Source organism: Ranitomeya imitator, chromosome 8 (genome assembly GCF_032444005.1).
Source record: "Ranitomeya imitator isolate aRanImi1 chromosome 8, aRanImi1.pri, whole genome shotgun sequence".
NCBI classification, from domain to species: Eukaryota; Metazoa; Chordata; class Amphibia; order Anura; family Dendrobatidae; genus Ranitomeya; species Ranitomeya imitator.
In genome coordinates, this window is record NC_091289.1 from 85,506,173 (window position 1) to 85,528,787 (window position 22,615).

Consider the following 22,615-nt stretch of genomic DNA (forward strand, 5'->3'; position numbering starts at 1 on the left):
GGTTGTCAGGGATTAGTCTGGCAAAAGGTCCCACTTTGCGGGAGAGGATACATGGAGACGACACTCCACGTGCTCGCTCATTGTTGGTTTGGGGAGATCGGACCCATTCAAAAGGGTCCGTTGCCCCTGTCTCATCTTCATAAATACAAGGAAAAAAAATAGATCTGGGAAAACCCAGAGATGTGCCTCCTACGGACACTAACCATAAACTGGATCTGTCTGGGCCAGTGTCAGGGTGTATACTGCAGAGGAGGAGCTAATTTTTCTGTCTACTTAGCGTCAGCAGCATACACCCACAGTCCTGTGTCCCTCAATGAGACGAAGGAGAAACTAGGGTTTGCTGGTGGCCCTCTTTGGTTGCAGACGTCAGAAAGTTTGTGTCTGCATGTAGCGTTTGTGCTCGTTCTAAGAGTTCTCATTGCGGGCCAGCCGGGGAATTGGTGCCTTTGCCAGTTCCGGATAGACCATGGACACATTTGTCCATGGATTTTATCAATTATCTCCCACATTCCAGAGGCAACTCCGTTGTGTGGGTGGTGGTGGACAGATTTTCCAAACAGGCTCATTTTATACCCCTGCCGGCGTTGCCTTCTGTAGAAACCTTAGCCAGATTGTTTCTGCAGTATGTGGTCCGTTTGCATGGTGTGCCTATGAACGTGGGGTCTGACAGAAGGGTGCAGTTCGTGGCCAGGTTTTGGAGGGCATTCTGTAAGAAGTTGGGAATCACACTGTCATTTTCATCTGCTTACCATCCTGAGTCGAACAGACAGACCAAACGTACCAGTCAGTCCTTGGAGCAAATTCTGTGATGTTTGGCATCTTCCAGACAGGATGACTGGTGTGCTGCGTTGCCCTTGGCCGAGTTTGCCTTCAACGGTCAAGTGAGTCCATCCACAGGAATGTCTCCTTTCCTGGTCAACTATGGATTTAATCCGCATTTTGGGGAGTTTTCTCGCTTGGACTTTTGTTGTCCAGGGGCGGAGGGTACTGTGCAGCGCTTGAGGGTCCTGTGGGGGGAAAGTTCAACGGAACATCATCAAGGCTCAGGGACGGTATGTTTTTTGCGGACAAAGAAAAGGTTGTTGGGTCCTGCGCTGCCAGTGGGGGAGTAGGTGTGGTTAACTACCCACAACATTAAGCTTAAGGTTCCATCTGCCAAGCTGGGTCCTAAGTTTATCGGCCCATATGAAATCATGGCGGTTATTGGTTATTAACCTGGTAGCCTATAGATTACGACTTCCTGCCTCTTTTAAGATATCCGTTTTCCACAGGTCCCTTTTGAAACTGTTGGGAGCTGTGGAGGAGGATTCGTCACCCATCACTCCTCCAGTGTTTGTGGAGGATCACTTAGAGTATGAGGTGGGGTGCATCATTGATTCTCGGTGGGTGCTTTGGGGCTTCAGTGGTCCTCCGTTAAGAGGGGGGTACTGTCATAGCTGTGGACGGGATTTCCTTGTCCCGTTCTATCAGGGTTAATGTTGTGTGGCCTCCCTTTGGTTTGGGGAGGGCTATAATTACTCACTCCTGTCAGAGTTACCTGTCAGTGATAGAGTCATTCTCGGCTGAGTAGCTGACCCTCTGGTGTACTTGTACACTGCTTGCGCTTGTTTGTCTATTAGTGTATGACCCGGCCTGTTTTCCGTTGTGTGAGCTTCTCTGCCAATTCTGCGTGTTTTGTCTTTTATTGGTCCTGATCTCGGCTCCGTACTTTAACTCCCCGCCTGTCTGTTTCTTCTGTACTGCATCGCTATCCCTGGTTTCTGACCTATTGTTTCTGATAACACCATCCCTTACGTCACACCTTTCGTCATGGCGGCCTCCCTTGATGGCCCGGGGGTTAGTACGGCATTTCTTGACGTGTGGGGTACACTTGACTCACCTGCGCCTCTAATACTATCCCCTTATTCCCAAACTCTTATCCATACCGCCCCCACCCTATAGTAACATCAGTTGTAACACCAAAAAATGACATTACACCTGTTTTGGATTAAATGGCCACAGCAGCCTTTTATTAACATACAATTACAAAATTAAATAAAAACCAAAACTAGGAAGAGATGGTCCTCGAAGCCGCAAATTAAGGATTTTCAATGTTCCTATTATATATATTCCTTTTGGTCTCCAGGCTTAGTCTTACCCCCAGCCGCAAAGCACCAGCTCGGAGGCAGTTAATGACCAGCCCGGCCAAAACCAACCAATACCAAGTCCCATAATTATCCATTCCACCGACTGATCGACCACATCTCCTCGTAAACTACTCCGGGGGAGTCCAGGACCAATAGAGATCCCCCCCCCCTGCAATCCGCCATCGCCCTTTCTACCAACTTTGAGGACCTCCCTCCCCCGCCTTACTGCTATGACAGAAATTAACATTCACTATTTGACGTAAAACATAAATACTGTTAACAAACCTAACGAATAAAATCCAGATTTTGGAAAATATGGGAGGGTGGATGGGTACTTCGCTTGCTGGCAGACCGCAGGTAATTGAATGCTCCAGCCGAATGCTGACGTGTCCTTTGGTGGTTTTCCAATAACCGCCCTGCAGTCTCTCAGCCCAAAGCTCCTCCACTCCGCCCTTTTGGGTCCCTCCCCCTCACCAATTCAAAAAACTCCCCGCAGCCCACTTAACCCCGCAATGCCCATTAACCCCCTGTAGCCCTGATTTTCGCATGTGACCCCGTCATGGCGGCCTCCCTTGATGGCTCGGGGGCCAGTACGGCCTTTCTTGACCCACTGGGAGGACCCCTGAGATGCCAGAACTGCATGACTCCTCATAAAAGTGACCCCATTTTACAAACTACACCTCTCAATTAATTTATTTAGATAAATTAATTGCAGTGATCATATTGACACCACAGATGTGTCACATAATTTTATTACATTTTTACCACAAATGTATTGTTTTAGTCACAGATTTTACATTTTCTCAAGGGGAAATGTGTACAAATGACACTAAATTTGTCACACTATTTCTGCTGAATATGGAAATATCCATATGTGGCTGTACAGTACTGCTTAGCCAGACGGCGAGACTCGGGAGGGAAGAGTGTCATTTGCCTCCTGAAGCGCAGATTTTCCTAAAATACGGTAGTTTGCAGACTCCATATATAGAGCCCATGAGTGCTAGAAAAGCAGAATACCAATCTCAAGTGACCTCATTTTGGAAATTATGCACCTTTGGGAATTTATCTACAGATGTAGTGACGATTTGACTCCATTGGTGTTTTTCTGAAACAAGCAGTAGAGGATGTTGCTAAATGAAAATTGCAAGTCTACTATTGTAGTGCCCAGTACGTTATGCCCAGCTCATGCTTCTGGAAACATGCACTCGTAAATTGGGTGGGCTCTCATTGCTACAAATATGCCAAACATGTTGATGCTAAATTTGGTTTAGATACGCTGTGGGGATCAGAAGAGAGGGGGCCATTTGGATTTTAGACTGCAGAATTAGCAGGATTTCTTTTGGGGAGTCAAAAGCCATACCACTTTTCCAGAACCTTTGTGCTACCAGTAACGTGGAAGCCCCCTATATTGCTGTTAACAGATGACGGAGTTGAGTGGGGACTTGCTTTTTTTGTGGATTGAGTTGAAGCTTTAATTGGGAACATTTTACATAACATTTGGGATCATATTTATCCAGGGCTCTGCGTTGAGCACTTACAATGGGGTTTCCATTACTGTACATACTTGAGTATAAGCTGAGATTTTCAGCCCATTTATTTAGGCTAAAAGTGCCCCTCTCGGCTTATACGCCAGTCATTGTCCCAGGGGGTCAGCGGGGGAGGGGGAGCGGCAGGAGTGGTGGCTGTCACATCATACTCACCTGCTCCCGGCGCAGTCTCTGCAGCTCTTCCTGTGTTCAGTGGTCATGTGGTACCGCTCATTAAAGTAATGAATATGGACGCGACTCCACTGCCATAGGTGTGGAGCGCATATTCATCACTTTAATGAGCGGTACCATGTGACCGCTGAACACAGGAGCAAACTGCCAGCACCAGAGACCATCGGAGAAGCAGGGACTGCACCAGGAGGGAGTATGACGGGGGAGGGTGAGGCATGCGATATATTCCACTGCCAGGTTCAGTCTTCCGCGTCCTCTGGCTGTGACATTCAGGTCAGAGGGCCCAATTACGTGGTTAGTGCACGCCCTCTGCCTGAACAGTCACTGCAGAGTCCCGGAAGACACAGAGGTGCACGGCGGTGCAACGGGGACAGGTGAATATCGCATGTGTCACTGTCCTGAGCCAGTGGCGACTCCCGCACCTGTCCACATAGCGTGCCGGTGTCCTTGCCTGCTCAGGAAACAGAGACCAGACCACCAGTGACGAGAGGTGAGTATGTCATTTTTTTTTTAATCGCAGCAGCAGCATATGGGGCACATTATTCTATGGAGCACATTATGGGGCCATCAACCTTTGTGCAGTATTATATGGGGCATAATATTCTATCAAGCATCTTATGGAGCCATCTGCCTTTGTGCAGCATTATATAGGGCATAATATTCTATGGAGCATCTTATGGGACCACCATTAACCTTATACCAAAGTTGCAATGAAGGACAGCATCAGATCCGGGTGAAGTATCAAAAACAAAGTTCCTTTATTATGCCATATAGAATGCGACGTTTCGACCAAATAGGTCTTTTTCAAGCATACAAAACATCAAAAATGGCGAACTTATATAGGAAGTGGGGTCACAACAACCAATCCCCATGCAAGGCACGCCAAAACATTAAAGATAGTATAAAAACACCACATAAATACATCTATACATAAGTCATATTATACAAATAACACATATCATAACCTATATACATAATCCCTTAAAAATTCTCAGTTTCTTGTACAGACTGGGACGGATCATATACACAATATTGTAACCATGGTGATTATCGACCAATCTCTATGATCGTATTATATAACATGTCAGTACCTAACAAATGAGATTCCACATACCATCCCAAATCCTCACGTTTAATTCCCACCAATCGGTATCATATACAAGTTCTCCAATCAAAACATCTTAGCCCAAAAACCACATGCACATTAGTGTGCCAATCACATGAAACGTCACATGCTGTGTTTGTAAACAGTCCGCTCAGCCAATAATAATAATAATAATAATTTTATTTATATTGCGCCAACACATTCCGCAGCGCTTTACAATTTATAGACGGAAGGATCACCTGTTCCTCCCACGTCACCAATTCGTGACGTCACTACACAGGCACAGCTCTCCGGCGCCCCCATGGCTCTCAGGTCAGTAAGGGAACTGCACCTAGAGCAAATGGCCGCCGGGGAGACTGCCCTGTTACCCACACTTGGTATTCTAAGATTCGCAATCAGAGTAAAAGGATCAGCCCAAAATTAATTTATGATTTAATTGCCTTAAGGGCGCACTAGGTAATTACACGAAATATACCATCACAATATATCAAGAGTTACAGTCAGAGTACAATATAACCATAATAATACAAGGCTTAAAGGTATAATGCTGGAGGTCAATTTACCAGGTTGAAGGTCGCTTGTGGAAGCCAGGGGGCTCTGCGCTCCACAGGTAGACAGCTTAGTTGCTGGGCAACCCCCAGAAAGCGTGTGCTTGCCCCCCTCTGACTGGCCTGCCCTCATTCGTAGTTCCTCAGTTAGTCATCTTCTTCTGTGTGTCTTCTGTGTGTCTTCTTCTCAGCCAATAGATGAGCAGCCCAGCCATTTTGTCAAAGGGCGCACATGTCTGGCCTCCAATAGGGGTATAAAATACTCACAATCCAGCCTGTCATGGAGAAAGGGCGTCCCACCCAAACCACTCAGCGCCTGAGCACGCAGGCGCACAAGAAACTCCGGCACGCCGTCATGTGTGGACGCTGGCTAGAGAACAATACACGCCCACATCCTATGACTCACCGCGTCAGAAGTCGCAATCGCGCATGCGCATAGACCTCGATGGCCCTTACCGCATCCCTTTCTACTATCGCATCCCACGTGAGGGCGCCGGCCGGAAAACAATACACACTCATGTCCCATGAGTCACCGCGTCGAATGCCGCAATCGCGCATGCGCATGGACAACCAAGGCCCTTACCATATCGTACTCATTGCAATTGCGCAAGCGCAGCAGAAATGTATTAGTCAGACTTGATACCGGCCAAATAGTAACAAAAACCATAAACGCCCATATATACATCAGCAATTTAAGATATAAGACGGTATAATAACAAAAAACAGTAACGCCCATCTATGTATATGTCTACAGATAACAAATATACTGACTACAAATAGTGTATACCAATCTGCATATCAAAATCCTCAAATCGGTCAAAAATGCAGCCCACCATATTTGATATATATATACAAATGGCAGGAAAAAGCTATTTCTATCCATATATTGGACCATATAAGCATGGCTGCTCACTATAAAGGCTAAATCTTTTTACATCAATTTTATACTCGTTTGTTTCAAACCACACAGCAGTAGACTTCGCACACTTAATTTTTAACCCCAAAAATGGAAAATTAGAGAATAAATCACCCAGTCAAATCTAGGATAATCAATCCTCTTGTATCTTGATCCCCTTGTATGTACTAAAATCTGAAATGGAAAAACACACACATATTTAAAATCAATTAAAAAGACTATACATATATACTCAAGAAAGACCAAAGGAAAAACCCAGGACATATCAGACACATATTTGCAGACTATATTCTATGTTTAAATCCCCAGGCTGTAATGTGCCCAATCTGGAGATCCACTTCAATTCTTTCTGCTTTAGCATCTTAACTCGATCACCACCCCTCCTGAGTACCAGTACATTATCAATAACCCTAAACCTTAATTGGCTAACAGTATGTTTATTCTCACAAAAATGTTTCGGAATAGGTAACTCAAGCTTTTCTGTCCTAATCGTGCTCTTATGTTTCCCAATACGGGCTTTAATTTCCATTGTCGTCTCCCCCACATACGTCAATCCACAGGGACAAACTATCATATAAATAACAAAACTAGAGGTACAGGTATATCTCTCTCTAATTAATATTTTTTGCCAGTATGAGGATGATTAAAAGAGTCTCCTTTTAGCATATTGCTACAGCAGGCACATCCAAGGCAGGGAAAATTCCCCATCCTAGGAGGACCAAGCGTTTTCTGTATGGAGACCTTCTCTGGACCTACAGTATATCAGAGTGAACTAGTTTGTCCTTCAAGTTACGTCTTCGTTTATAAGAAAAAATGGGGGGCTGTTTGAACTCTATGGTGTTGGGAAAGCCTTCACCAAGCAAATGCCAATGTCTCATCAAAATTTTATTGACTTGTTTACTGGCCGTATTGAACGTAGACACAAAAGGAATGCATTGATCATTATTCCTAACCTATTTAGTCCTCACTTCAAGTTGGGTCAAATCCCTAGCTTTATTCTTATAATGTAATACATTCTTGCTAGGGTAGCCCCTATCAATAAACTTCTTACACATACCTTCCAATCTAGGGTCCAATAAGGCATCATCTGATACAATTCTGCGCACCCTAATCATTTGACTCCAGGGTAATGATTCAATCATATTTTTAGGATGGTGACTATCAAAGCGCAAAAGACTATTCCTGTCTGTACTTTCCAGAAACAAGTCCGTTTTCAAAAGCACACCTTCCTTATAAACCATTGTGTCCAAAAATTGAACCCTTTCAATGGAATATGTCATGGTGAAATTCAACTCTGTATAGATAGCATTTAATTCTTCATGGAATTCAATGAGCTGTATATGATACCGATTGGTGGGAGTTAAACATGTGAGGATTTGGGATGGTATGTGGAATCTCATTTGTTAGGTACTGACATGTTATATAATACGATCATAGAGATTGGTCGATAATCACCATGGTTACAATATTGTGTATATGATCCGTCCCAGTCTGTACAAGAAACTGAGAATTTTTAAGGGATTATGTATATAGGTTATGATATGTGTTATTTGTATAATATGACTTATGTATAGATGTATTTATGTGGTGTTTTTATACTATCTTTAATGTTTTGGCGTGCCTTGCATGGGGATTGGTCGTTGTGACCCCACTTCCTATATAAGTTCGCCATTTTTGATGTTTTGTATGCTTGAAAAAGACCTATTTGGTCGAAACGTCGCATTCTATATGGCATAATAAAGGAACTTTGTTTTTGATACTTCACCTGGATCTGATGCTGTCCTTCATTGCAACTTTGGTATGTACGCTTTCCATATGGTCCAGTGGAGTTAGGACTTGCATCACTATATCTGATGTGCTGTCAGCAATTTTCTAAAGTTTTGGACATCATTAACCTTATGTCACACCGTTAACGGCGATAAAGGGGCAGGACGGCGAACTGGGACCCGCACCTGTCCCTGCCACTATAATGGGGCGCTGATTTTCCCTTATCTCAGGGGTACCTATGATGGTTAGGAGGCCTGAGCTGCCAGCGTATCCCTGTCTCCTGTGCAGGCCCTATCAGTGGCCCCCTCTCCCCCCCAGGGAGGAGGACTGCACCAGTGTATGAATACAACAATAAACAGGGTATACAGACAAGGTAACTAACAGTCTCAAACTCACCAAATGCTCACACAACCAGAGGTAGCACATAAAAGGGAAGAGCAGGAAAAAACTAGGAAGGAAAACAGGTTTAACATGCAACCAAAACAGCAGACACCAATCTCTGTAAATAAACCTCCAAGCTACAAATACTACGCTCCTTTAACCTCCAAGCCAGGCAGCAGAACTGATCACTAACAATAGCTGTAGTCCAGGCTGGGTCTATATAGAAGAGGTGAATACAAAATCCACTGCAGCTGAGAGACCCAGCTCATAGCAACTCAGCAACAAGGTTAACTCCTGCACTGCTGGCACAAAGCAGCCAGGTCAGAACACAGAAGAGCTTCTGTTCACTGTGTGTGAACGAGGCCCAGAGCGCTGCGGTTCTCTGGAACCTCTCTGTCGCGGTAGCCCCGTGACACCTTATATGCAGCATTATATGGGGCATAATATTCTATGGAGCATCTTATGGGGCCATCATTAACCTTTCATACAGGATTATATGAGGCATATTCATGGGCCCATCATGAACTGTATATGGGGCATATTCATGGGCCCATCATGAACTGTATGGAGCATTATATGGGGCTCCTGATACAATATGGATATTCAAAAACACTTAACCTACTGATGTCTCAATCAATTTTACTTTTAATGGTATCTATTTTTATTTTTGAAATTTTCCAGTAGCTGCTGCATTTCCCACCCAAGGCTTATACTTGAGTCAATAAGTTTTCCCAGTTTTTTGTAGCAAAATTAGGGGTCTCGGCTTATACTCGGGTTAGCTTATACTCGAGTATATACGGTAAATATGCGAGTGATGTGAGACTGATGAAACCACTGAGGGATCCATTCACTATAATTAGGCAGCAGAGCTACTCTGGACTCAGTCAGGCCTCTGTTCAGCAGTGTCCTTTATAGAGGTGCACAAAACTGTGGCCGACGGCACTTTTATGCACGCCTAAAAAGATGGATAATGCCAGATCATAGGACAGAGAACATCCAAAGTGACTCTATCCGCCACATTATAGGAAATCTTCTGCCAGGGGTTCCAGCTGAATCATGTATTTCATAGATTTAAACGGAAACCCAGGTGTAAGCGCTCAGCACAGAGGGCAGGATAAATGTGAGCAGAGCCTTACTGCGATTTTTGGGAGGCAGAATGAACATAACAGTAGGTGAATAATTGGTTTTATTAAATTTTTACACCATTGCTCATGCGGTATAAGTGAGTAGACAACGTTGCTCTTCGGGTTGGTGCGATTACAGTGATACCAGATTATTTTTTTTTGCTGCTGTCACACACTAAAACACACTTTTCTTGCATAAACAAGTTTTTGGATCTCCATATTTTGTGAGCTAGATTTTTTCCATATTTCTGCAGAAAGAGTCATGTGTGATGGCATGTTTTTTGCGTGAGTTCATGTTTTTAATGGTTCGATTTATGAGCACATTACATTTTTTTTTATCACTTTCTATTCCGATATTTGTGAGGCAGAATGAACAAAAGCCAACAATTGAAATAGTTTTTGTTTTATGCTGCCACGCAAGTGGTAAAATTGATAAGGTAGCTTTACTCTTTGGTTCAGTATGATTACACTTTAAATAATTTTTTATGTTTTGGCACTTTTACACAATAAAAAAACATTTAATAAAATATCAATAGCAGCATTTGGGGGGGTTAAACCGCCAGGAGTGGTGCAGGCACCGCTCCTGGCAGTGAGAGACGAAAGTAAGCAAGATTTGCTGAGCACCCAGAGGTGATCACGAGCGTAGAGCTTCTGTGTGTGCAAAAGCACCAGGACGTACCAATATATAAAAGGTCAGGTAGTCCTTCGCAACCAGGACGTATGAATACATCTAAGGTCAGTTACATAATAAAAGTACTTTAGTTTCCAAATACCTCAGCAAACTGTGTGAAAGCCTCCAATGCATGTTGTTTAACAATCCACATTTTATCTGAAAGGAGCATCGAGAATAACACTGACACGTTTGACAGTACGGCAACCTGAAAATTGGAAAAGAAAAGACAACTGAATCATAAAAGTAAAGAATATATAAATGAAAAATAATAATAACAAACTTACTGGTAAATGTGGAATCTTAAAAAAGTCCCGTAAAAGACAAGATATCACCTATCCATGGAATAGGTGATAATACTGATCAGTAAAGGTCCAACCACTGGGATCCTCACCTACAGTGCCTTGCGAAAGTATTCGGCCCCCTGGAACTTTTCAACCTTTTCCCACATATCATGCTTCAAACATAAAGATACAAAATGTAAATTTTTGGTGAAGAACCAACAACAAGTGGAACACAATTGTGAAGTTGAACGAAATTTAGTGGTTATTTTAAATTTTTGTGGAAAATCAAAAACTGAAAACTGGGGCGTGCAATATTATTCGGCCCCTTTATTTTCAGTGCGGCAAACTCACTCCAGAAGTTCATTGTGGATTTCTGAATGATCCAATGTTGTCCTAAATTCCTAATTATGACAAATATAATCCACCTGTGTGTAATCAAATCTCCATGTAAATGCACCTGCTCTGTGATAGTCTCCTGCTCTGTGATAGTCTCAGGGTTCTGTTTGAAGCACAGAGAGCATCATGAAGACCAAGGAACACAACAGTCAGGTCCGTGATACTGTTGTGGAGAAGTTTAAAGCCAGATTTGGATAAAAAATGATTTCCAAAACTTTAAACATCCCAAGGAGCATTGTGTAAGCGATCATATTGAAATGGAAGGAGTATCATACCGCTGCAAATATACCAAGACCCAGCTGTCCCTCTAAACTTTCATCTCAAACAAGGAGAAGACTGATCAGAGATGCAGCCAAGAGGCCCATGATCACTCTGGATGAACTGCAGAGATTTTTTTCCCCAATGTGGAGCTTACTCTTTGCCACATGGTTTTTTTTGCCTTCCTCTGGAAAAAAATGTTAGGGCATGTTAGGTTAGGCTATGGGTTGAACTAGATGGACTTAATGTCTTCCTTCAACCTTAATAAATATGTTACTATGTTACAGCTGAGGTGGGACAGTCTGTCCAAGCGGTTTATACCTTGTGGGAATAAAATGACTGAAATAGGAAAAACCCAATGTGGCAAAACAAAGAAGTAAGACAGGCAATTAACAGTAAAAAGAAAGCATTTGCACTACTAAAGCAGGATGGCACCATTGAAGCTCTAAAAAACTATAGGGAGAAAAATACTTTATCTAAAAAACTAATTAAAGCTGCCAAAAAGGAAACAGAGAAGCACATTGCTAAGGAGAGTAAAACTAATCCTAAACTGTTCTTCAACTATATCAATAGTTAAAGAATAAAAACTGAAAATGTAGGCCCCTTAAAAAATAGTGAGGAAAGAATGGTTGTAGATGACGAGGAAAAAGCTAACATATTAAACATCTTCTTCTCCATGGTATTCACGGTGGAAAATGAAATGCTAGGTGAAATCCCAAGAAACAATGAAAACCCTATATTAAGGGTCACCAATCTAACCCAAGAAGAGGTGCGAAACCGGCTAAATAAGATTAAAATAGATAAATCTCCGGGTCCGGATGGCATACACCCAGAGTACTAAGAGAACTAAGTAATGTAATAGATAAACCATTATTTCTTATTTTTAGGGACTCTATAGCGACTGGGTTTGTTCCGCAGGACTGGCGCATAGCAAATGTGTTGCCAATATTCAAAAAGGGCTCTAAAAGTGAACCTGGAAATTATAGGCCAGTAAGTCTAACCTCTATTGTTGGTAAAATATTTGAAGGGTTTCTGAGGGATGTTATTCTGGATTATCTCAATGAGAATAACTTTAACTCCATATCAGCATGGGTTTATGAGAAATCGCTCCTGTCAAACCAATCTAATCAGTTTTTATGAAGAGGTAAGCTATAGGCTGGACCACGGTGAGTTATTGGACGTGGTATATCTCGATTTTTCCAAAGCGTTCGATACCGTGCCACACAAGAGGTTGGTACACAAAATGAGAATGCTTGGTCTGGGGGAAAATGTGTGTAAATGGGTTAGTAACTGGCTTAGTGATAGAAAGCAGAGGGTGGTTATAAATGGTATAGTCTCTAACTGGGTCGCTGTGACCAGTGGGGTACCGCAGGCGTCGGTATTGGGACCTGTTCTCTTCAACATATTCATTAATGATCTGGTAGAAGGTTTACACAGTAAAATATCGATATTTGAAGATGATACAAAACTATGTAAAGCAGTTAATACAAGAGAAGATAGTATTCTGCTACAGATGGATCTGGATAAGTTGGAAACTTGGGCTGAAAGGTGGCAGATGAGGTTTAACAATGATAAATGTAAGGTTATACACATGGGAAGAAGGAATCAATATCACCATTACACACTGAACGGGAAACCACTGGGTAAATCTGACAGGGAGAAAGACTTGGGGATCCTAGTTAATGATAAACTTACCTGGAGCAGAGGCGTATCTAGGGTTTCTGGCACCCGGGGCAAGAATTCATTTCGGCGCCCCCCCCCAGGACATATGTGATTTTCACACTTAGTCATGTACCCACGAGCTCCTCTCCCTAATGCTCTCAATATTCAGTGAAAAACTGAGAGAAGCAGAAGAGAAGCTCGTTGTCACAGGACCACAAGTCTGAAAGTCGCATATGAGTGAAGTGTCCATGTGACGACTACTGGAACCTGCAGAGCTGAATCCTGACATCGCAGCTTCTGAATTCTTTTAGGATTCTCCCTTGCCGGTGGACGGTCATGTCAGCAAAAGCATGTGATTAGTATACTTCTGACCACATTCCGACTAGACGTGCCGGCCTCGCTCAGTTCATTTTCATTGAGTGAGGCCACACATGTCTAGTCAGCACGTGACCGCATGTATGTAAATCACCAGCACGAGAGAATCCTGACAGCGTGCAGGGCGCACTGTGAGAATTCAGAAGTCTGCAGTCACAAAGAATGACTGCAGACTCATTACAAACCTGGACAACCCCTTTAATGCTCCTAACATAAATAAAAACATGAGTTAGTCAGTATCACAATGTTATGATAAGGTAATTCAGAACCACAATGGACCTTGAAGTTCAGAGCACACAAGTGACCTGACAAAACCCACAAAACATAGGACGAGCTCTGAGACGTGGGAACTCTGCTGACCGCAATCCCTAATCCTATAATACCACACTAAAGGTAGCCGTGGAGCGCTCCTGACAGACCTAGGCGCCTCGGGCACAGCCTGAGAAACTAGCTAGCCCTGAAGGTAGAAAAATAAGCCTACCTTGCCTCAGAGAAATTCCCCAAAGGAAAAGGCAGCCCCCCACATATAATGACTGTGAGTAAGATGAAAATACAAACACAGAGATGAAATAGGTTTAGCAAAGTGAGGCCCGACTTACTGAATAGATCGAGGACAGGAAAGATAGCTTTGCGGTCAACACAAAAACCTGCAAACAACCACGCAGAGGGGCAAAAAGACCCTCCGCACCGACTAACGGTACGGAGGTGCTCCCTCTGCGTCTCAGAGCTTCCAGCAAGCAAGCAAAACCCAAAAAGCAAGCTGGACAGAAAATATAGCAACAAAATAAACACAAGCAGACTTAGCTTATGCTGAGCAGACAGGCCACAGGAAAGATCCAGGAGGAAGCAAGACCAACACTAGAACATTGACTGGAGGCCAGGAGCAAAGCACTAGGTGGAGTTAAATAGAGCAACACCTTACGACTTCACCACATCACCTGAGGAAGGAAACTCAGAAGCCGCAGTACCACTTGTGACCACAGGAGGGAGCTCTGCCACAGAATTCACAACACACAAATAACATTTACATCCAGGTACCTTATAGATGTCGTCATCTCTGGAGTCGTTCTACTTCTTTTCTTCATCTTGTCCAGACCCCATGATGAGTTTTCTCATCCACAGCCGTCTCTGCAGACTTCCATCTTGTCCGCTCTTTTGCAGAAAATCTCCACATGACGCCCTTAAAGATACAAGTGTCATTATAATGCTCCTGAATAAAAAATTGCCCCTCACTATATTGTCTGCCCAAAATATGACCCCCACACTGTCCCTCTTATGGTACATACTCTTCACTCTAACCTCTCCTTTCCATACCGGTCCCCTCTTCACACTGTCCTCTCACACTGTGTCCCCCTCTATAGGGCCCAGTATTTGTACTGTACTCTGATTACACTCCCCCCTCCTTGGTATACCGTCCTCTGCTGGCTGTGCCCTTACACTGTCCCCTCATTCTACACCCCTACTGCTCAGTTTCTATTCTGTGCCCACTCACTTTTCTCCCGCATACTGTCTCCTCACACTATTCCCTTCCCTCCTCATACTGTCTCCTCTCACATCCCTCCTGTTCACCAAACTGTCTCCTCATATATTTACCCCCTCGCTTTCTATACTGCCTGCTCACCTGACTCCCTATATTGTGTCTGCACACATCCCATCACCCTCACTCCCCGTACTCTGTCCACATACATTTTTCACATTGCTACTCATACTGTGTCCACATACATTCCCCCGTTCGCTCCTCATACTGTCTGCACCCATCCCCCATACTGTTTCCTCAGATATGCCCCCCATTCTCCTGAACTGTTTCCTCATATATGCCCATTATTTTCCTCTACCCCACCCCATCATTGCTCTCTTCACCACCTCCATCTTTACTTTCTCCACCACCACTATAATTGCTTTCTCCCCCACCACCCCATAATTTCCCATTCCACCACCTCCATCATTTCCTCCTTTGCCTTTTCTACCATATCCATCATTTTCTTTTCCCCCACCATCTCCATCTTTGCCCTTTCCACCACCATCATCATTGTCCTTTCCACCATCACCATACTTGCCCATTCCACCACCTCCATCATTTTCTCCCCCTCCAATATCATCAGTGTGCTTTCCACCACCACCATCCTTGTCCATTCTACTACCTCCATCATTTCTTCCCCCCCTCATTATTGCCCATTCCACCACATCCATCATTTCCTCCTCCCCCTCCATCCCAATTATTGCCCTCTCCCCGTCAGTCCCATCATTGCCCTCGCCTCTCCTCTCCGTACACACACAAAACCATTTACGTCTCTGCACATTCACCCGCAGCGCTACGCATGCACGCACAAACACACACACACACACTGAGTACAGTAATGTAATGGCCACACCTAGTTACTCCTACACACGTGGCTGAGCTCCGTACACCTTGCACACACGGCTCCGCTCCGTACACACGTGGCTCCACTCCATACACCTCGTATACACACGGCTCAGCTCCGTACACCTTGCACACACGGCTCCGCTCCGTACACCTCGTACACACACGACTCCGCTATGTACACCTCGTACACACACGGCTCCGCTATGTACACCTTGCACACACGCAGTTCAGCTCTGTACACCTCGTACACACACACACGGCTCCGCTCCGTACACACACACACGGCTCCGCTCCGTACACACACACACACACGGCTCCGCTCCGTACACACACACACGGCTCCGCTCCGTACACACACACACGGCTCCGCTCCGTACACACACACACGGCTCCGCTCCGTACACACACACACGGCTCCGCTCCGTACACACACACACGGCTCCGCTCTGTACACACACGGCTCCGCTCCGTACACACACACACGGCTCCGCTCCGTACACACACACAGCTCTGCTCTGTACACATATGGCTCCGCTCCGTACACACATGGCTCCGCTCCGTACACACATGGCTCCGCTCCGTACACACACACACGGCTCCGCTCCGTACACACACACACGGCTCCGCTCTGTACACACACGGCTCCGCTCCGTACACACACACACGGCTCCGCTCCGTACACACACACAGCTCTGCTCTGTACACATATGGCTCCGCTCCGTACACACATGGCTCCGCTCCGTACACACATGGCTCCGCTCCGTACACACACACACGGCTCTGCTCCGTACACACACACAGCTCTGCTCCGTACACACATGGCCCCGCTCCGTACACACATGGCTCCGCTCCATACACACACACGGCTCCGCTCCGTACACACACACGGCTCCGCTCCGTAAACACACACGGCTCCGCTCCGTACACACATGGCTCCGCTCCGTACACACACGGCTCCGCTCCGTACACACACACACAACTCCGCTCCGTACACACACACGGCTCCGCTCCGTACACACACACACACGGCTCCGCTCCGTACACACACACACGGCTCCGCTCCGTACACACACACACGGCTCCGCTCCGTACACACACACACGGCTCCGCTCCGTACACACACACACGGCTCCGCTCTGTACACACACGGCTCCGCTCCGTACACACACACACGGCTCCGCTCCGTACACATATGGCTCCGCTCCGTACACACATGGCTCCGCTCCGTACACACACACAGCTCTGCTCCGTACACACATGGCTCCGCTCCATACACACACACGGCTCCGCTCCGTACACACACACGGCTCCGCTCCGTAAACACACACGGCTCCGCTCCGTACACACATGGCTCCGCTCCGTACACACACGGCTCCGCTCCGTACACACACACACAACTCCGCTCCGTACACACACACGGCTCCGCTCCGTACACACACGGCTCCGCTCTGTACACAGACACGGCTCCGCTCCGTACACCTTGCAGACACGGCTTCCGCTCTGTACACCTAGTACACACATGGCTCTGCTACATCCACACAAACCACTCCTGACCCTTACCCTCGTCCAGCACCGAGCACCATGACAATCAGCAGAGTCCTGCACTACACAGAAGCCCTTCATCATGTGACTCCTGACTCCTCCCCCCCGTGACCTCATCACAGGTCCTGTGAGCACAGAGCTGCACAAGCAATAGCTGTGGTGTGCGGCTCTCTGCGGTGCAGGGGCTCTGCTCAGCTGCGGGACAAGTGCAGTCCCACCCGAGCCTCCTTGGACCGCCGCATCATCAGGCGGCCCGCTGGCGCCCCCCTGTCGGCTGCGCCCGGGGCACATGCCCCGGCTGCCCCCCCCTGGATACGCCACTGACCTGGAGCAGCCAGTGCCAGGCAGCAGCTGCCAAGGCAAACAGGATCATGGGGTGCATTAAAAGAGGTCTGGATACACATGATGAGAGCATTATACTGCCTCTGTACAAATCCCTAGTTAGACCGCACATGGAGTACTGTGTCCAGTTTTGGGCACCGTGCTCAGGAAGGATATAATGGAACTAGAGAGAGTACAAAGGAGGGCAACAAAATTAATAAAGGGGATGGGAGAACTACAATACCCAGATAGATTAGCGAAATTAGGATTATTTAGTCTAGAAAAAACACGACTGAGGGGCGATCTAATAACCATGTATAAGTATATAAGGGGACAATACAAATATCTCGCTGAGGATCTGTTTATACCAAGGAAGGTGACGGGCACAAGGGGGCATTCTTTGCGTCTGGAAGAGAGAAGGTTTTTCCACCAACATAGAAGAGGATTCTTTACTGTTAGGGCAGTGAGAATCTGGAATTGCTTGCCTGAGGAGGTGGTGATGGCGAACTCAGTCGAGGGGTTCAAGAGAGGCCTGGATGTCTTCCTGGAGCAGAACAATATTGTATCATACAATTATTAGGTTCTGTAGAAGGACGTAGATCTGGGGATTTATTATGATGGAATATAGGCTGAACTGGATGGACAAATATCTTTTTTCGGCCTTACTATGTTACTATTATGTTACTATGTAACAATCAGTCGTACACTGCACAAATCTGGCCTTTATGGAAGAGTGGCAAGAAGAAAGCCACTTCTCAAAGATATTCAAGAAAAGTGTTGTTTAAAGTTTGCAACAAGCCACCTGGGAGACACACCAAACATGTGGAAGAAGGTGCTCTGGTCAGATGAAACCAAAATCAAACTTTTTGGCAACAATGCCAAACGATATATTTGGCGTAAAGGCAACACAACTTATCACCCTGAACACGCGATCCCCACTGTCAAACATGGTGGTGGCAGCATCATGGTTTTGGGCCTGCTTTTCTTCAGCAGGGACAGGGAAGATGGTTAAAATTGATGGGAAGATGGATGGAGCCCAATACAGAACCATTCTTGAAGAAAACCTGATGGAGTCTGCAAAAGACCTGAGACTGGGACGGAGATTTGTCTTCCAACAAGACAATGATCCCAAAAATAAAGCAAAATCTACAAGCGAATGGTTCACAAATAAACGTATCCAGGTGTTAGAATGGCCAAGTCAAAGTTCAGACCTCAATCCAATCGAGAATCTGTGGAAAGAGCTGAAAACTGCGGTTAACAAACAATCTCCATCAAACCTCACTGAGCTCGAGCTGGTTGCCAACGAAGAATGGGCAAGAATTTCAGTCGGTGTACAAAACTGATAGAGACATACCCCAAGCGACTTGCAGCTGTAAGCGCAGCAAAAGGTGACGCAACAAAGTATTAACTTAAAGGGGCCGAATAATATTGTACGCCCCAATTTTCAGTTTTTGAATTTCCACAAAAATGTAAAATAAACAATACATTTTATTCAACTTCTCAATTGTGTTCCACTTGTTGTTGATTCTTCACCAAAAATTTACATTTGGAATCTTTATGTTTGAAGCATGATATGTGGGAAAAAGTTGAAAAGTTCCAGGGGGCCGAATACTTTCGCAAGGCACTGTATCACCAGAATGAAGAACTTTAACCGCTATGAGAACAGAACAGCAGTGCTCAAACTATGCTCCATTCATTTCCTATGGGTCTGTTGACCACTGCCCTCTATTTTCCAGCAGCCCCATAGAGAATGAATGGAGCAGTGGTCGGGTGTCTGACCTGTTGCGCTATAACAAACAGGAATTCTGCCGATAAGTGTGCTTTTCAGAACAATGACTAATCAAGTTAGCATATCACCCCTTTAATCTTCAACGTTACGTAGTAGTTTCCTTCACTCACTTAACTCATTGTGGATGCATGTTTTTAAGGGCATGTATCCCAGTTGAGGAGATATGGTTTACTTCTAGATGTAGGGATGTTAAAGGGTTTGTCTTAGAATAACCTTTTATATGGCATATACAAGGGATCCTTCATCAATGTCAGACCGATGGGGTCCGGCACCACCACAGATCAGCTAGCTGTTACCTGCTCTGGCCAGTTGTAAAAAACTGTTTAGTGGCCATGCCCGAGTACTGTACCCCATCTCCTATTTAGAGTTGAATCCCCTCCAATCTGATATTCATCATTAATTTATGAACTGGTCATCATTATCTGAGTCCCAGAAAACTTCTTTAATCTTTAGAAAATGAAAAATAATCTCTGATATGAATGTAATAAACTGCTAAAACTAATAAGTCAAACAAAATGACATTATAGCAAGTATCAGGATGATACTAATCATTGTGTGAAATGGAAGCCAACATCCAGATATGCAAATGCAGAACTAACTTTTTTCAAAGCTTAGGCGTTTCTCAGATAATATGCATATGTTTCTAATAAATAATTCTTCGCTATAGTAACCATTTTCAGCTACTGCATTTTTCAAAAATTGTCCCCATGCAATAATGCAAAAGCTTTCTCCAGTTGCTAGAAAATCCAGTCTCCAGTTGTTGTTTTGTATTCCAGTCTTGTTAAAGTGTGCGCTGGAGGTAAAAGACACACCCATAAGCAGATGTAAAAAATGCATTCCATTCAGGCCTGCAGTATACTTTTGTTGTAGTTTACCAGACTTTTGTGGCATAAATGATGATGCGTTTGTCAACCTTGGCCACTCCCAGTTGAGCTCTAGCCACTTTCCGAGATGTTGCTGGTGCTGGACGAGACTGATGGAAAAACTTCAAATGTCACATCTTTGAGTTTTGGAACATTTTGAGCAACATTTCAAAAAGTTTTACAACTTGGAAGAGACTTGCACAAATTATAAATTTGATGTAAAAGCTACCTGGATTTCCCGGGGTATAATAATTCTTCCAAGAAGCAATAAAATATTTAAGACAGTCAATTTCACATGTGATGGGGCATCTTCTTGACATAGGGATGAAATCAATGAAATCACCTTAAAAATAACAAAATAAATTATTCTGAAAGAGTTGTGCAGATATTTCATTTATCACGCAGAAATGCCATCTTTACATGTAGTATCAGACCAGTTTAGGAAACCATATCTTATAAGACTGCATAGTAAAACTAGGAACTACGTACAAACCCATGTAACATTGTCATGAAATTCACCTAGCAGTATACCAGTACTTTTTTCGGCTTAACCCCTTCATGACCCAGCCTATTTTGACCTTAAAGACCTTGCCGTTTTTTGCAATTCTGACCAGTGTCCCTTCATGAGGTAATAACTCAGGAACGCTTCAATGGATCCTAGCGGTTCTGAGATTGTTTTTTCGTGACATATTGGGCTTCATGTTAGTGGTAAATTTAGGTCAATAAATTCTGTGTTTATTTGTGATAAAAACGGAAATTTGGCGAAAATTTTGAAAATTTCGCAATTTTCACATTTTGAATTTTTATTCTGTTAAACCAGAGAGTTATGTGACACAAAATAGTTAATAAATAACATTTCCCACACGTCTACTTTACATCAGCACAATTTTGGAAACAAAATTTTTTTTTGCTAGGAAGTTATAAGGGTTAAAATTTGACCAGCGATTTCTCATTTTTACAACGAAATTTACAAAACCATTTTTTTTAGGGACCACCTCACATTTGAAGTCAGTTTGAGGGGTCTATATGGCTGAAAATACCCAAAAGTGACACCATTCTAAAAACTGCACCCCTCAAGGTGCACAAAACCACATTCAAGAAGTTTATTAACCCTTCAGGTGCTTCACAGCAGCAGAAGCAACATGGAAGGAAAAAATGAACATTTAACTTTTTAGTCACAAAAATGATTTATCAGCAACAATTTTTTTATTTTCCCAATGGTAAAAGGAGAAACTGAACCACGTACGTTGTTGTCCAATTTGTCCTGAGTACGCTGATACCTCATATGTGGGGGTAAACCACTGTTTGGGCGCACGGCAGGGCTTGGAAGGGAAGGAGCGCCATTTGACTTTTTGAATGAAAAATTGGCTGCACTCTTTAGCGGACACCATGTCACATTTGGAGAGCCCCCGTGTGCCTAAAAATTGGAGCTCCCCCACAAGTGACCCCATTTTGGAAACTAGACGCCCCAAGGAACTTATCTAGATGCATAGTGAGCCCTTTAAACCCCCAGGTGCTTCACAAATTGATCCGTAAAAATGAAAAAGTACTTTTTTTTCACAAAAAAATTCTTTTAGCCTCAATTTTTTCATTTTCACATGGACAACAGGATAAGATGGATCCTAAAATTTGTTTGGCAATTTCTCCTGAGTACACCGATACTTCACATGTGGGGGTAAACCACTGTTTGGGCACATGGTAAGGCTCGGAAGGGAAGGAGCGCAATTTGACTTTTTGAATGAAAAATTATCTCCATCGATAGCGGACACCATGTCGCGTTTGGAGAGACCCTGTGTGCTTAAACATTGGAGCTCCCCCACAAGTGACCCCATTTTGGAAACTGGACCCCCCAAGGAACTTATCTAGATGCCTAGTGAGCACTTTAAACCCTCAGGTGCTTCACAAATTGATCCGTAAAAATGAAAAAGTACTTTTTTTTCACAAAAAATTTATTTTCGCCTCAATTTTTTCATTTTCACATGGGCAATAGGATAAAATGGATCCTAAAATTTGTTGAGCAATTTCTCCCGAGTACGCCGATACCTCATATGTGGGGGTAAACCACTGTTTGGGCACACGGCAGGGCTCGGAAGGGAAGGCGCGCCTTTTAACTTTTTGAATGGAAAATTAGCTCCAATTGTTAGCGGACACCATGTCGCATTTGGAGAGCCCCTGTGTGCCTATGCAATGGAGCTCCCCCACAAGTGACCCCATTTTGGAAACTAGACCCCCCAAGGAACTTATCTAGATGCATACTGAGCACTTTAAACCCCCAGGTGCTTCACAGAAGTTTATAATGCAGAGCCATGAAAATAAAAAATAATTTTTCTTTTCTCAAAAATGATTTTTTAGCCTGGAATTTCCTATTTTGCCAATGGTAATAGGAGAAATTGGACCACAAATGT

General features: G+C 44.4%; 1 protein-coding gene across 2 annotated transcripts in view; it reads right to left on the reverse strand.

Annotated features, from left to right (window-relative positions):
• FIRRM (FIGNL1 interacting regulator of recombination and mitosis) overlaps positions 1-22,615 on the reverse strand; it is a 693,335-nt gene that overhangs the window by 151,660 nt on the left and 519,060 nt on the right. The window contains exons 20-22 of one of the 2 annotated variants that reach the window (XM_069737142.1): positions 20,440-20,553; positions 10,459-10,563; positions 6,528-6,587 (exon numbers count right to left, since the gene is read on the reverse strand). In XM_069737142.1, the coding sequence (XP_069593243.1) occupies positions 6,528-6,587; positions 10,459-10,563; positions 20,440-20,553 (279 nt within the window). The remainder of the gene's footprint in view (positions 1-6,527; positions 6,588-10,458; positions 10,564-20,439; positions 20,554-22,615) is intronic. The other variant, XM_069737143.1, reaches the window with a different exon arrangement.